General features: G+C 33.5%; 1 protein-coding gene across 4 annotated transcripts in view; it reads right to left on the bottom strand.

Moving 5' to 3' along the window:
• Positions 1-13,685, bottom strand: part of AP3B1 (adaptor related protein complex 3 subunit beta 1) — a 344,581-nt gene that overhangs the window by 86,635 nt on the left and 244,261 nt on the right. For all 4 annotated transcript variants that reach the window (XM_082724772.1, XM_082724770.1, XM_082724771.1 and 1 more), the window contains one exon: positions 9,633-9,774. In XM_082724772.1, coding sequence (XP_082580898.1) covers positions 9,633-9,774 — 142 coding nt within the window. The remainder of the gene's footprint in view (positions 1-9,632; positions 9,775-13,685) is intronic.

Below are 13,685 nucleotides of genomic sequence, written 5' to 3'. Positions count from 1 at the left end.
CAAACCTTTTTACTCCAAGGGAAAAAAGAATCAAATTAAGCTTTCTGTATGGTTAGATGGACTGTATTTTTTAATCAAAATTTTTATTTTAGGTATAGCTTACAGTATTTTTTCTTCACCATGCAAACTGTTATTTTTAAATATTTTGTTTAAAGATTGTAAAGGTCCATCAGTAGAAAATTTAAAGGCAAATAGTTATTTTGTGATCTGACAACTTTTCCTAGTATAAAAACTTAAAATGGCTCTTAGTAGAAAAAGCCTACAAATGCCTTGAAAATAATTTTTAAACAAGTTGGTTTAAGAAAAAGAATTGCTCAGGGCACCTGGGTGCTCAGTCAATTGAGTGTCTGCCTTCAGCTCAGGTTGTGATCCTGGAGTCCTGGGATGGAGTTCCATGGTGGGGGGTCCCTGCTCAGCGGGGAGTCTGCTTCTACCTCCCCACTCCACCCCCAACGACTCCTGCTCTATCTTTCTCTCCCTCAAATAAATACTTTAAAAAAATAAAAAAAGGAAAAGGAAAAAGAAATGCTCAAATAATATAAGTTTAGCTCTGAAATCGTCAAGAGGCTTGTGACAGATTAGCCTTTCTGAGATGTAGTTTGTGACAGGCACTGTATTAGGTACTTTATCTTTCAACAGTGGGTTCCATCAGACTTTTTTAGGCAAGGCATTCATTAAAATCTACAAATGACATTTTCAGGCTCTTGCTGTTAAGGGATGAAAAGTATTCATTTTCTTTCTTTACTGTTGTCCATTGAGGAGATTAAGTATTTCAAAACATATCTGCACATACTTAGGGTTTACTCTATCACTATCTATTCAGTTTGGTCAGAGATTCAGAAAAGATGGGTCATATATACATAAAGAAAAAAATATATGTATATAACACATTTTTCTTCTTTTAAAGGACAAATTAAGTACAGTAATGAGTAGTATTATGAACAAAGATGGACACAGATTAGGACGCTAAACAGATGTATTTGGATCAAAGTTACTTATCTTTATAATCTATACTTTTTGAATCAAATCTTCTCAAATTAAAGGCCCAAACTTCACTTTTTGCTAAAATGTTTTTGTTCATTTATTCAATCATTCATTCATCCAATAGACATGCATAGCATGTATCAGATTCTGTGCTAAGCAAAGGAAGTAATACAGCCAAGGCATAGTTCCTGCCTTCAGGTAACTTATAATCTAATAAAAGAGTTTACAGCTTATCTCTACATATTTTTACAAGTATTTCTGAAATATGCCTCTAACCATAGAAAGGTCTAACTAAAGCAAAAGGTACCTTACTATCATTTAAAGTCAACAGCATGTTAGAGCTGTTATGACAGTGCAAATACATGAATAAGAGTAATACATCAAATTACTTGTTAGGTAACATTTTAAAATGACCTTAAGTTCTGCTAGTTTTTTCCCTTATGCCAAAACTCAAAACAAATTATTTGCAATTATCATAGAATAACTAAATACTAAGAGTAACAAAATACTAATATTGATTTTCTTCATGAGAATAATAATTTCTGCTTCTGAAAACTTCAAATTATCTAAAAATTTAATTTTTACTCATTATTTAAAAATGAAATAATATTTGCTCCTCTTTCCATACCTAAAATGAAAAACAATTTCTAGGGTTGGAAAAAAAAAAATAGAAGGAATGTTAGTTTTGAGCTGGAATTTAAAAGTAGCAACAAAGAGAAACAGGTTGAGAATGAAAATGCCATCTCAACTAGAATATCATTCCTGTGAAGAAAGAACATTACAAAAAGAGCTTAACACCATGTGACTTATCAAAATACTATGCTGAGCACAATGGGTATAGCTTCCTATAAGCTACGATGGTGCATGACTGTTTTTATGGAACTGTAACCTTCCTACCTGAAAAATTAGAAACCTATCAAATCAAGATAAAGTTAAAGCTGGAAACAAGTCTATACCTTATTTTCTACTTCACAGCTAAGAGTGTGTAACAATATCTATTAAATACACATCAGGTCACATACAACACAGGACAGAGCTGCATGTGAAATTGACATAATCTCTTATTAGAATTCTAAAACAGAAGGAAAAAAAGGCTCTCAAAAGGACAGAATTTCATTGACTTTCTGAGAAGAGCAAATAACCAGTGACTGAAATACAACATTAGCAATAGATAACAGTCATTTCTACTGAATTGAAAAAGCCTTGCATTCCAAATCAAGGCTATAAAAAGCTTCGTGATGTGTTTGGCATTCTTCTCTTATATTATATTTCATTTTTCATTTTAAAAAATCCATAGTAAGTTCAAAACATTTTCATACTTAAAAGGATCTACTATAAAAATAAAAATCTGAATTCTAAACAAAGAAGTTAAGAGCCCTATTCCATCAAACATTTCTCCATTTGCAATTCATCTTGGTAATAGAGACAGAACCTGGGTAAATGCATATAGGACTTGAGGCAGGAGATTTTTCTTGCTCAATGCATAATTCATGTGCTCCGCCTGCAAAGTGTGTAAAATGAGAATTTCACACCGCAGCATGAGCCATGGAGCTGCAGAGAAAAGGCAGATGAAATCATATTTTACTGTGTGAATTTTATTTCTTACCCTCCCAATATTTATACAAAACCATCATTGACAAACCAAACACACTGACAGATCACCCACTGTTTCCATTGTGTTAGTACTTGAGAAGAGATCAGGCAGAAAGATAGACAATTTGTTTTTGTATATTTTTTTAAATAGAGGATTAGGTTTTTAACAGCTGAGTGACTGTATTAGACTTTTATAAGGACAACAGTAACTGATCTTAAAATCTCACTACAAAAATACCTAGTTATCAATTCATCACCCTCAAATCTCCATTTTGTTTCTATGGTATTCGATTATACACCTCAACACATCAACATTTTCAAAATAAAATACAAACTCACAGGGTTAAGAAACTGATTTCTACTTAATATATTACATTTCAAGTACTAAATAAAAGATCCTGGAAATATTTATTAAGCTCCAAATAATACAAATAAAAATATGTACTAATATATCTGTAAAGATTTTTTAAATGTACTATGCACGTTCATTTCATGCTGATTAAAAAAAAAAGCAAGTAGAAAAAAAGATATGAAAAAATAAGCACCTAATACGCTTCTAAAGAGGAAACCATTGTAAGGAAGATTGAAATTTAAAATGATAAAGCAGGATAAGTGATATGTAAAGTTGGTCAAACTCATATTGCACTTTGAAATCAACAAAAATTCAAGGCTAATTTCTAGCCTCACAGGGCAAGATATTTGCATTAAATATTTTTAATTAGAATTATCAACCAAGGACAATTTAATAACTCTCTTGCCTTCAAGTCATCTAACAAACCTGATTTTAAAAATCTGAGGCTCACACTTAACACTGGGCTTTAAAACAAAGTATGTTGCCAATAAATTGAGACTTCTTTGTAAGTCAAAAGTAGTCTAAACTGTTAAAAATATCTTCCCTATAATATTACTTCTACTTCAATAAGAAAGCTTCTTAATGACATTCACTTTGATTTTAAAGATCTAAACTGAAGTGAAATGATATTTCCGTTCTGGAGAACTTAAAATATAAGCTAAATTGGGAACGACAGAAATTGAAAGAGGCAAGGTTTTGAACTGTCAGAGTAAAAAACCAATATTCTACAATATGCACAGAAGTTATATAATTGCAAAATACATAAATACTTGTAAAAACACAAGTAAAACTTGTTTTCTATTTCTCAAACAGGGCAGAACACCAATCAGAAAATAGTTTCTTTCACTCTTATCAATTACCCATTTCATAACATATGCCAATTTTATCTTACCCCCCAAATCTTTCACGTGACAGATCTTTTACTAGGCATATCTTAACATTTACTAAGGGCTGGACAGACACTAGTCACAGTAACAGTAACTGGTCTATAGAACATTTAAGAGATTTAATCCCTCCCCAAAAGGAACTAGTGAAGTTATATGAAATCCATGTAACCTGTGATAAAGTCTACTGACAGCATCTCAAACACTGCTGTGTATATATATGTAGTACTGTTTTTCTGCACATCTAGTATACATATATTAATCCTAATTTTAACTCAAATAGGAAATGCTCTTAATATGAAATGTTAAGTGCAAGTATGTTATATGTTTATTCCCACTGACAAATTAGGCTTTACACACACTTCACATAATCAAAATGCTGCTAATATTTATAAAGAAAATGCATAGAAGTTATGTACAATAAATTTTAAACCATGGTTTAAAATTTCTATCATTAAAAACAAGGTTATTTAAATCTTTGGCAGCTGTGCATAGACACAGAAGATAAAATCAGTATTATACCACAGTTAAGACATGAAGAATAGACCAACAAGGTGATAGTGGGAATAACTATTATATGTAGGAACACACTAATACACTGTCTAGTTTTAAAAATATCAGAGCCTAGATTCAATTAAAACAACTCAAAGTCTGGTAACTTTTTAAAAAACATTATTTTAAATAAAATTGTGACCATCTGTTCTACACAAAATTTTAACTACAAGTAGAATATAACTTAATTATATCGGTAAAAAATAGGATAAAGTGATATAAATGCGAATCTTTTCCTGATACCATGTGGTCTACATTACTGATTTTCCTTTTCACTCTTCTATGTTAAATAAAATATTTCTCTTTACATTGTGTAAACTATGGGAGAGCACTTAAAATATGGAACTATTAAAAGTAATCTTGTTATAGGTATTTTGGGGGGACAAAAGAACTATTTCATAAGAAGGGTTAGACTTAAAGTATTTCTTCTAGCAAATATATTTCAGAAAAGAATACCTACTAATAAAATATATCTGCCCAACTAAAAAAAGTCACTGAACAAGATAATCTTTCTTTGGTCATTACTGACAATATCTGATCTAAAATGAGGACATCTTCTAATCAATAACACAAACAAACATAATGCCAGAATGTATGACTGTATATAGTTTCATGTTTTATGGTTATGCTGGGGCATGGTGTTGAATGACACACACCTCAAGAACACAATTCAACAGAGGTTCTCCCTCTTTTGATTGTCTTTACACCATTCACATGGGTAATACCTTCTCATAAGTAACATTTTTTATTCCATGCATTCTCAAATAGGAGCGACCAGATAGATTCCACTTGCTCGAGTGGGGAAAGCATACAGCATGTTAAGAGAACTACAAATATACAGTCCACTGGGATTAGAACACAGGGACCACAAAGGGAATCGAGACCAAAAAGGTAGGTTTGGGCATGCTAGCCTATAGATTTTTTATTGAACTAAGATGATAACGGGACATAACATTATGGGTAACCTTAACATTAATCTGGCAAGTACTGGGGTTGGGGATCTGAGGATGACCAACAGCAATGGTCTAAGAATTGAGGTAATGGAGAGGTAATCTAGTATGCTGGTAGTAAGAAAAAAAGAAACAGATATGAGAGAATCTTAGAGAATCTCTAAGACTTGGTAACTTCGTAAACATACAGGATAAAGAAAGGGTCAAAGATAATTCTGGGGAGATCCAGGAGAAGAGAAAAGAATGCTAGCATCAAATGGCAGATCAACTCTTCTTCTGGCTATATCAGACTTAAGAAACCAATAGCTCCTAAGAGGTCTAAGATTTTGGTTTAAATTCAGGAAGAAAAGTTGGAGGCATTATAGGGATTTAGAGATGTCTTTATAGAAGTATTTCACATAATATTTTAGCTAAAGCCACAGGAGTGAATGAGTCTCACAATAGGAAAAAATATAGGAAAAAAGACTAAAAATAAATTGATTCACATCAATTAATGTTTTTGATAAAATGTTGTGTATCAAGCACTAACTGGGGGCTACGCTGACACTTGATGTCAGAGGGGTTAAAAAGTGAAGCAATAAAAGGATTAAAAGGTCAAAGAAGTCAGAAGAAAAGGGATGCAAAGAGTTTCAAGTAGTACGGGAATAGTTACATAAGATCAAGAAGAATAATAACCGGCGCCTGGGTGGCTCAGTGGGTTAAAGCCTCTGCCTTCGGCTCAGGTCATGATCCCAGGGTCCTGGGATCGAGCCCCGAATCGGGCTCTCTGCTCGGCAGGGAGCCTGCTTCCTCCTTCTCTCTCTCTGCCTGCCTCTCAGCCTACTTGTAATCTCTGCCTGTCAAATAAATAAATAAAATCTTTAAAAAAAAAAAAAAAAAAGAAGAAGAAGAAGAATAACCAAAAGAAGCTCACTGGATTTGGGGAAATATCATGGCTGACTTTTCAGAGAGCAGCATCTGTAGGAAGTGGTAAGAGTGGAAACCAACTTTAAAGGGACTAAGAAATAACTGGGTTAAGAGATTGTGGACAAAGACTATCTAGAATATTTTTCTAAACTCTCACTCTCACACACTCTCTATTTCTGTGTATTCCCCCTCCCTGCTCCCCACTCCCCAAATGCTGGCAAAGCACTTGAGTGCCATGGTTGGCAGAGGAGGAAATTAATTAATGAAGAAAGAGACTGAAGGTGCAAAGGAGGCAGATGATTATCAACAAGTCCCAAATAAGTGAGGCTTTTTCTTGGCTAGGTGGGATCGCTTACTTAGAGCTACATTCAAAGGAAAAGGAGGATAAACAGAGATTGTGTATTAGAGAGCAGAGAGAGGCAGGAGACGCCCATAGTAGATGGCAGCTCAGTCCTCTGCAGAAAGGAGTCACACCTGGACATGAACTTATAACTTGAGTGGTATAAAAAGAGTCAGAAAACCACAGGAGATATTAAGAGTTGAAAAAGAATTTCAGTTCCTTACTGCACTGGTGTTCTATCACTCTACTACTGGTGGTCTCCCAGGGAATTAACATTCAAGTTAAAAAATGTTAACACTTGCTGTTCTATAGTTACATAGTGCTTTATACTGATCTTTCATATTTGATTTTTATAATAGCACTTGAAAGCAGTAGAATAAGTATTAGCATTTCTACTATATAGATGAGGAAACTGAAGCATAAAGATATTATCTTCCAAAAAGTAGAACACTATACCTATCCCATAGGACACCATAAAATAAACTGTTTTCAAAGCTATATATTCAAAGTACCTCTGAAGCCTCATTTTCATGCTCAATATCCCCAAAACACACTATCCAAGTGAAAGAAAAAGAAGAGAAACAGTGAAAGTATAGATTTAGTTTGGCTGCAGATTTTAAGGCATATGAATTTTCAGCACTAACATACTGACATGCTAAATTAAGGTAAAGCAGGCACCATCTGCCTTCATTACTCATAATCTAGAGCAGAAGCCACAGTACTTGTTCTAAGGAGGACTTCTACAGTTACAGAGTTGCCCATTATTAGAAAACTGGTATACTTATAATTGCACGGTTTAGTCCAAATCACTCAGAAAGGAATAGTAAAAAATAGTTACGGTGGCTCCATGGCAGGGAATATTTCAAGTGATAAATTAAAATGAACAATCCTATCTATTATAGATAAGAAAAGGCATTATAATATGGAGAAAATAAGCCACGAACACAAAACACATGGACATAAAAGTATCAACAATGTGACTAAAATCCAAATTTTTCAAGCTTACCACAATACTTTAAAATTTTATACTGATGTCCTATAGGAAAATATTTTCAATTAAGAGACACCAATCATTGAAAGTGTCTGACAAAGAAACAAACTGAATTGCTAACCTAGGATACTTCTGTGTCTTTTTAATGGGGTTCTCAAATCTCTGCTTCTAATACTAAGTAGGCACTAAAGTCTACAATTTTACAACTTCTGTAAAACTTCGTAAGAATAATGCACTTTAATTTTACCCACTTGACATTCATTGATTTCTTGCTTACTCATTTTCTAAAACACTGATTTCTTATTCTGGATTGTACTTATTGTCAATTTCTAAATCTCTTTTATTTTAAATAAAATCTTAAATTTTAAAATATAAAAGTAGGAAATGAATAATTTGATATAAATTATTTAATGTAAGTAGCAAATGAGAGAACACCAAACTCACTATGTGATAAATTTGTATAGGAGGTCAGAGTAATAAACATAAAAATCACTAAGATTTTATGTGAATTTTGTAAAATAGAAATCTTAGATTATATACATAAACAGATAAAGTTTTAAATATAAATTCCTGTTTAAAATAGGTATCACTATATACAAGAATATTTGCAATAAGGTAAGACAAAAACTAGCCAATTTTTAAATATACTATTCTTTTTTTACAAAAAATATGCTTATTCTATCATAATAAATCTCTGGATGGGGGAAGGCAATTATCTACTTCAATGAATTTACTTTTATCCTTGGCTACTCAGATAACTTTCTAAAGAATTTCAAGTTAATAGAAAATATAAATGAAAAAGATAATAGGTTAAAAAACTGAATTCACTAAAAGGCAAAGTTTGACCACATTTTCAACATATGGGATAAACAGTGTATTTATAAAAAAACTACTGCATTTAAAGTCCAGGACCCATTTAGAGGAAAGGGGTAACAATTAAAGATCAGAAAAATATGCAATAGGTCTCAACTTTATATTAATAACTACATTTTTTCAATTTATACTTTTATTTTTTGCTGCTAGGCAGATAAGTTTCAGTGTTACTAATATGATATCAGAAAGCATTATCATTCTGTTGCATAAGTGATTCTTGCATTTGTTTTTAAATAGATGGCTACTTAATTTTTATTAACTAGTTAAATATCTGTATCCTTTAATTAAACCTTTAAAAATATTCTATTACCCAAACACCTATTTTTATTTTCATTTAAAAAACTTTTTTTCAAACACTTATTTTTAAAAAGCATTATTTGTCTCAATTTGTTATAATGTACATACATTTATATTACTTTGCTCATTATTATCTGTCACTTCCTTTTACTTCCCCTTTTGCAAAAGCCCTTTATTTATTCCAAAAAACTGTCACATGCTAGCTCACAACAAAAAGGGCTGTAACTGATATTGACCTCTGTAATTTCAGTGGCAAAAGATAAGGTTAAAAAGAGTTTCTGGGATGTCAGCTGAGCAACCGACTCTTGGTTTTAGATCCCAACATGATATTGGGGTTGTGGGATCTAGTCCTGTCAGGCTCTGCACTCAGCGCTGACTCTGTTTGGGATTCTTTTCTCTGCCCCTCCCTGCCACGCTCTTGCTCTTTCTCTTTTAATAAATAAATCAATCCTAAAAAAAGTTTCTAATGTCTCTGTAGGATTGAGGTAAACAGGAACCAATTATCTAATAAAACAAAAAAAGGATGAATAAAGATAGTTTTTATTTTAGTTGTCAGTGACAAGGTTGAATTTCTCAATTTCTTGATTTTCAACAAAATACTAATTTTCTTTTTCTTTTTTCTTTTTTTTAAGATTTCATTTATTTATTTGAGAGACAAAGAGAGCATGAGCTAGGGTTGGGGGGAGAGGTAGAGGGAGCACAAGAAGCAGACTCTCCATCAAGTAGGAAGAAACGGGGACACGGGGCTTGATCCCAGGACCCCGGAATCATGACCTGAGCCAAAGGCAGATGCTCAACCAAATGAGCCACTCAGGGAGCCCCAAAACACTGATTTTCAAAAGTACTTATTCTTTTGGATAAAGGCTATGAAAATATTTCCTTTTAGTTACAGCAATGTGCAATCTCTTACCTTAGCAACTTTTCTTGATTCAAACTCACTTTCAGATTCTGATTCAGAACCTGAAGAACTTTCTTCTTCTGAACCAGAATCAGCACTAGAAGAATCTGAAGTTTTAGATTTTTCATTTTCCTTCTCCCCATCTTCAGAATCACTGTAAGTAACAGATTTAAAAATACCAACTTTAAAATCCTTTATATATGGCAAATTAGTGCTATATGTCCAGTTTGTCTATAAATCAGAATCTTTACTAGAAAAATATATTTCACTGAGTACTCAATTATTTTAGTATGTAAAAGACAATAAAAATGGTTTTAAAATTCCAGAATATATTAATAAAAAAAAATAAAGGTAGTATTATCTATACCAGATATATCAGAACCTGTTAAAAATCACTTATACTACCACATCACACATACGTCAAATGCAAAAGGTTATAAAATGATACTAAATGATATAAGCAGAAAATAATTAATAATTACATGTTTGATTTACCAGGAATATATATAAGATGCTAATAGTAACAACTTCAAAGATATGTAAGGCTGATTTTAAAATGCTGTCTCAAAATACTAAATGTTCATTCAAAAATTTAAATATTTATACATCTATTTTTGCTAAAATAGACTTGCACTCTATAGGTTGTTTTGTCCAAGAAAATTATTTACATGTGCTCTGAAATGTGACCTGTAAACATATTAATGAGAAAATGTTAACTAGATCAAAAGATATTTCTTGTAATGCAAAGTCTTACTAACAACATAAAATCAACAAATATAAACTTTTAAAATGACCAAATGATTAAGAAGTCCAAGATGGCAGAGGAGTAGGAGACCTTAGTTTTGTCTGATCCCAGGAATTCAGCTAGATAGCTATTAAATCATTGTGAACACCTGCCAACTTAACCAGAGATCTAAGAAAAGAATAGCTGCAACTTTACAAAAATAGAAAAGCAACACTTTCTATAAGAATGACAAGAGGGAAAAACTCCCTTCAAAAAAGAGAACAAGAGGCAGTAATGACTGCCAGGGACCTAGTCAGTATGGATATAAGATGTCTGAACTAGAGTTCGGAATAATGATTATAAAGATACTAGCTGGGCTTGGAAAAAGCATACAAGAAAGTAGAGAACCGCTTTCTAGAGAAATAAAAGAACTAAAATCTAATCAAGTCAAAATAAAAAAGACTATTAATGAGATGCAATAAAAAATGGAGGCTGAAACTGCTAAAATGAGACAGAAGAGAGAATTAGTGATATAGAAGACAAAATAACGGAGAATAACATTAAGAAGCTATGAAAAAGAGAACTAGTGGACCACCTGGAGATTTCTAGAGATAAGTGATATCACAAAGTGAAGTAATACTAGAATAACTGGGATCACAGAAGAAGAGGAAAGAGAGGGGAAGAAGGTATACCGGAACAAATTATAATAGAGAACTTCCCTAATCTGGGGAAGGAAAGGGGCATTCAAGTCCAGGAGGCAGAGAAGCCCCCTTAAAATCAATAAAAACAGGTTCATACCCTGACATATAATAGTGAAACTTATAAATCTCAGAGAGACAGAGAGAAAATCCTGAAAGCAGCTGGGGACAAGAGGTCTATAACCTAAAAGGCTAGAAACATTAATTGGCAGCAGACCTACCCACAGAGACCTGGCAGGCCGGAAAGGACTGACATTATATATTCAGCTTGCTAATGAGAAAAATATGCAACCAAGAATACTTCATTCAGCCAGGATCTCACTGAAAATAAAGGAAGTGATAAAAATCTTGCCAAACAGAAATGAAAAGAATTTGTGATCACCAAACCAGCCCTACAAGAAATTAAAAGGGATCCTGTAAGCAAAGAAAGAGCCCAAAAGTAACAAAGACCAGAAAGGAACAGAGACAATATACAGTAACAGTCACCTTACGGGCAATACAGTGGCACTAAACTCATATCTTTTCAATAGTTAGCCCAAATGTAAATGGGCTAAATGCCCCAATCAAAAGACACAGGTATCAGGTTGGATTAAAAAAAGCAAGACCAATCGATATGCTGTCTTCAGGAGACTCATTTTAGACCCAAAGACACCTCCAGATTTAAAGTGAGGAGGCAGAAAACCATGTATCATGCTAATGGAAATTAAAAGAAAGCTGGGGTGGAAATCCTTATATCAGACAAATTAGATTTTATTTTATTTTATGTTTTCTTTTAAAATTTTTATTTAATTGACACAGAAGTAGTGACTGAAAGATTTCAAAGTAGGCACCAGGCTTGTGAGTCAGCTGGAGTGAACCTCCATTATGAACAGCACTTCAGTCCTTTTTTCAAAAAATTATCTTTTTTTTTTAAGATTTTTTATTTATTTATTTGACAGAGCGAGATTATAAGTAGGCAGAGAAGCAGGCAGAGAGAGAGAGGAGGAAGCAGGCTCCCTGCCAAGCAGAGAGCCCGATACGGGACTCGATCCCAGGACCCTGAGATCATGACCCGAGCCAAAGGCAGAGGCTCAACCCACTGAGCCACCCAGGCGCCCCCAAAAATAATTTTTATTAACATCTAATGCATTAGGCAAATTAGATTTTAAACTAAAGACTGTAATAAGACATAAGGACACGATATCATAATTAAAGGATCTATCCAACAAGGGGATCTAACTATTGTAAATATGTATGCCCCCAACATGGGAGCAGTCAATTATATACATTGATTTATAACAGACTCAAACACGTCGATAATAATACAATCATAGTAGGGGATTTTAACACCCCACTCACTGCAACGGACAAATCATCTAAGGAGAAGATCAATAAGGAAACAAGGGCTTTGAATAACACACTGGATCATATGGACTTCTCAGATATATTCAGAGCATTCTATCCTAAAGCAAAAGAATACACATTCTTCTTGAGTACACATGGAATGCTCTCCAGAACAGATCACATACTGGGTCACAAATCAGGTCACCACTGGTACCAGAAGACTGGGATCATTCCTTGCATATTTTCAGACAATGCTTTAAAACTGGAACTAACCACAAGAGGAAATTTGGTAAGAATTCAAATACAAGGAAGCTAAAGAGTATCCTGGATACTTTTGGAATGAATAGGTCAATCAGAAAATTAAAGAAGAATTTTAAAAATTCATGGAAACAAATGAAAATGAAAACACACTGTTCAGAACCTTTGGGATGCAGCAAAGGCAGATCTAAGAGGAAGTATATAGCAATACAAGCCTTTCTCAAGAAAAAAGAAAGGTCTCAAAGATACAACCTAGGCTTACAGCTCAAGGAGCTGGAGAAAGAACAGCAAATAAAGCCTAAACCCAATAGGAGAAGAGCATTAATAAAGATTAAATCAGAAATAAATGAAACAGAAACCAAAAGAACAGTAGAACGGATCAACAAAACTAGGAGTTGGTTCTCTGAAAGAATTAATAAGACTGATAAACCCCTGCACAGACTTATCCAAAAGAAAGGAGAAAGGACCCAAATAAATAAAATCATGAATAAGAGGAGAGATCACAACCAACACTGAAGAAATACAAACATTTATAAGAATATATTATGAGCAACTATACGCCAAGAAATTAGGCAATCTGGAAGAAACAGTGCATGCCTAAAGATGTATACACACAATGGAACCAGGAAGAAATAGAACATCTAAAGAGACCCACAACCAGTAAGGAAATCGAAGCAGTAATCAAAAATCTCCTAACAAACAAGAGTTCAGGGCCAGATGGCTTCCCAAAGGAATTCTCCCTAACTCTATGGTAACTAATCTTTGACAAAGTAGGAAAGAATATCCAGTGGAAATAAGACAGTCTCTTCAACAAATGGCATTGGGAAAATTGGACGGCCACATGTAGAAGAATGAAACTAGACCATTTCCATATACCACACACAAAACAAACTCAAAATGGAAGCAGGAATCCATTAAAATCCTGGAGGAGAGCTCAGGCAGGAACCTCTGTGACTTCAGCCACAGCAACTTCTTGCTAGGCATATTTCCAAAGGCAAGGGAAACAAAAGCAAAAATGAACTACTGATTCATCAAGATAGCTTTTGCACAAAACCAGAAGAC

This window comes from Mustela nivalis (assembly GCF_964662115.1).
Source record: "Mustela nivalis genome assembly, chromosome: 3".
In the NCBI taxonomy this organism is placed as follows: domain Eukaryota; kingdom Metazoa; phylum Chordata; class Mammalia; order Carnivora; family Mustelidae; genus Mustela; species Mustela nivalis.
Note: the sequence above shows the minus strand (reverse complement) of the source record. Positions and strands in the feature narration are given on the sequence as shown.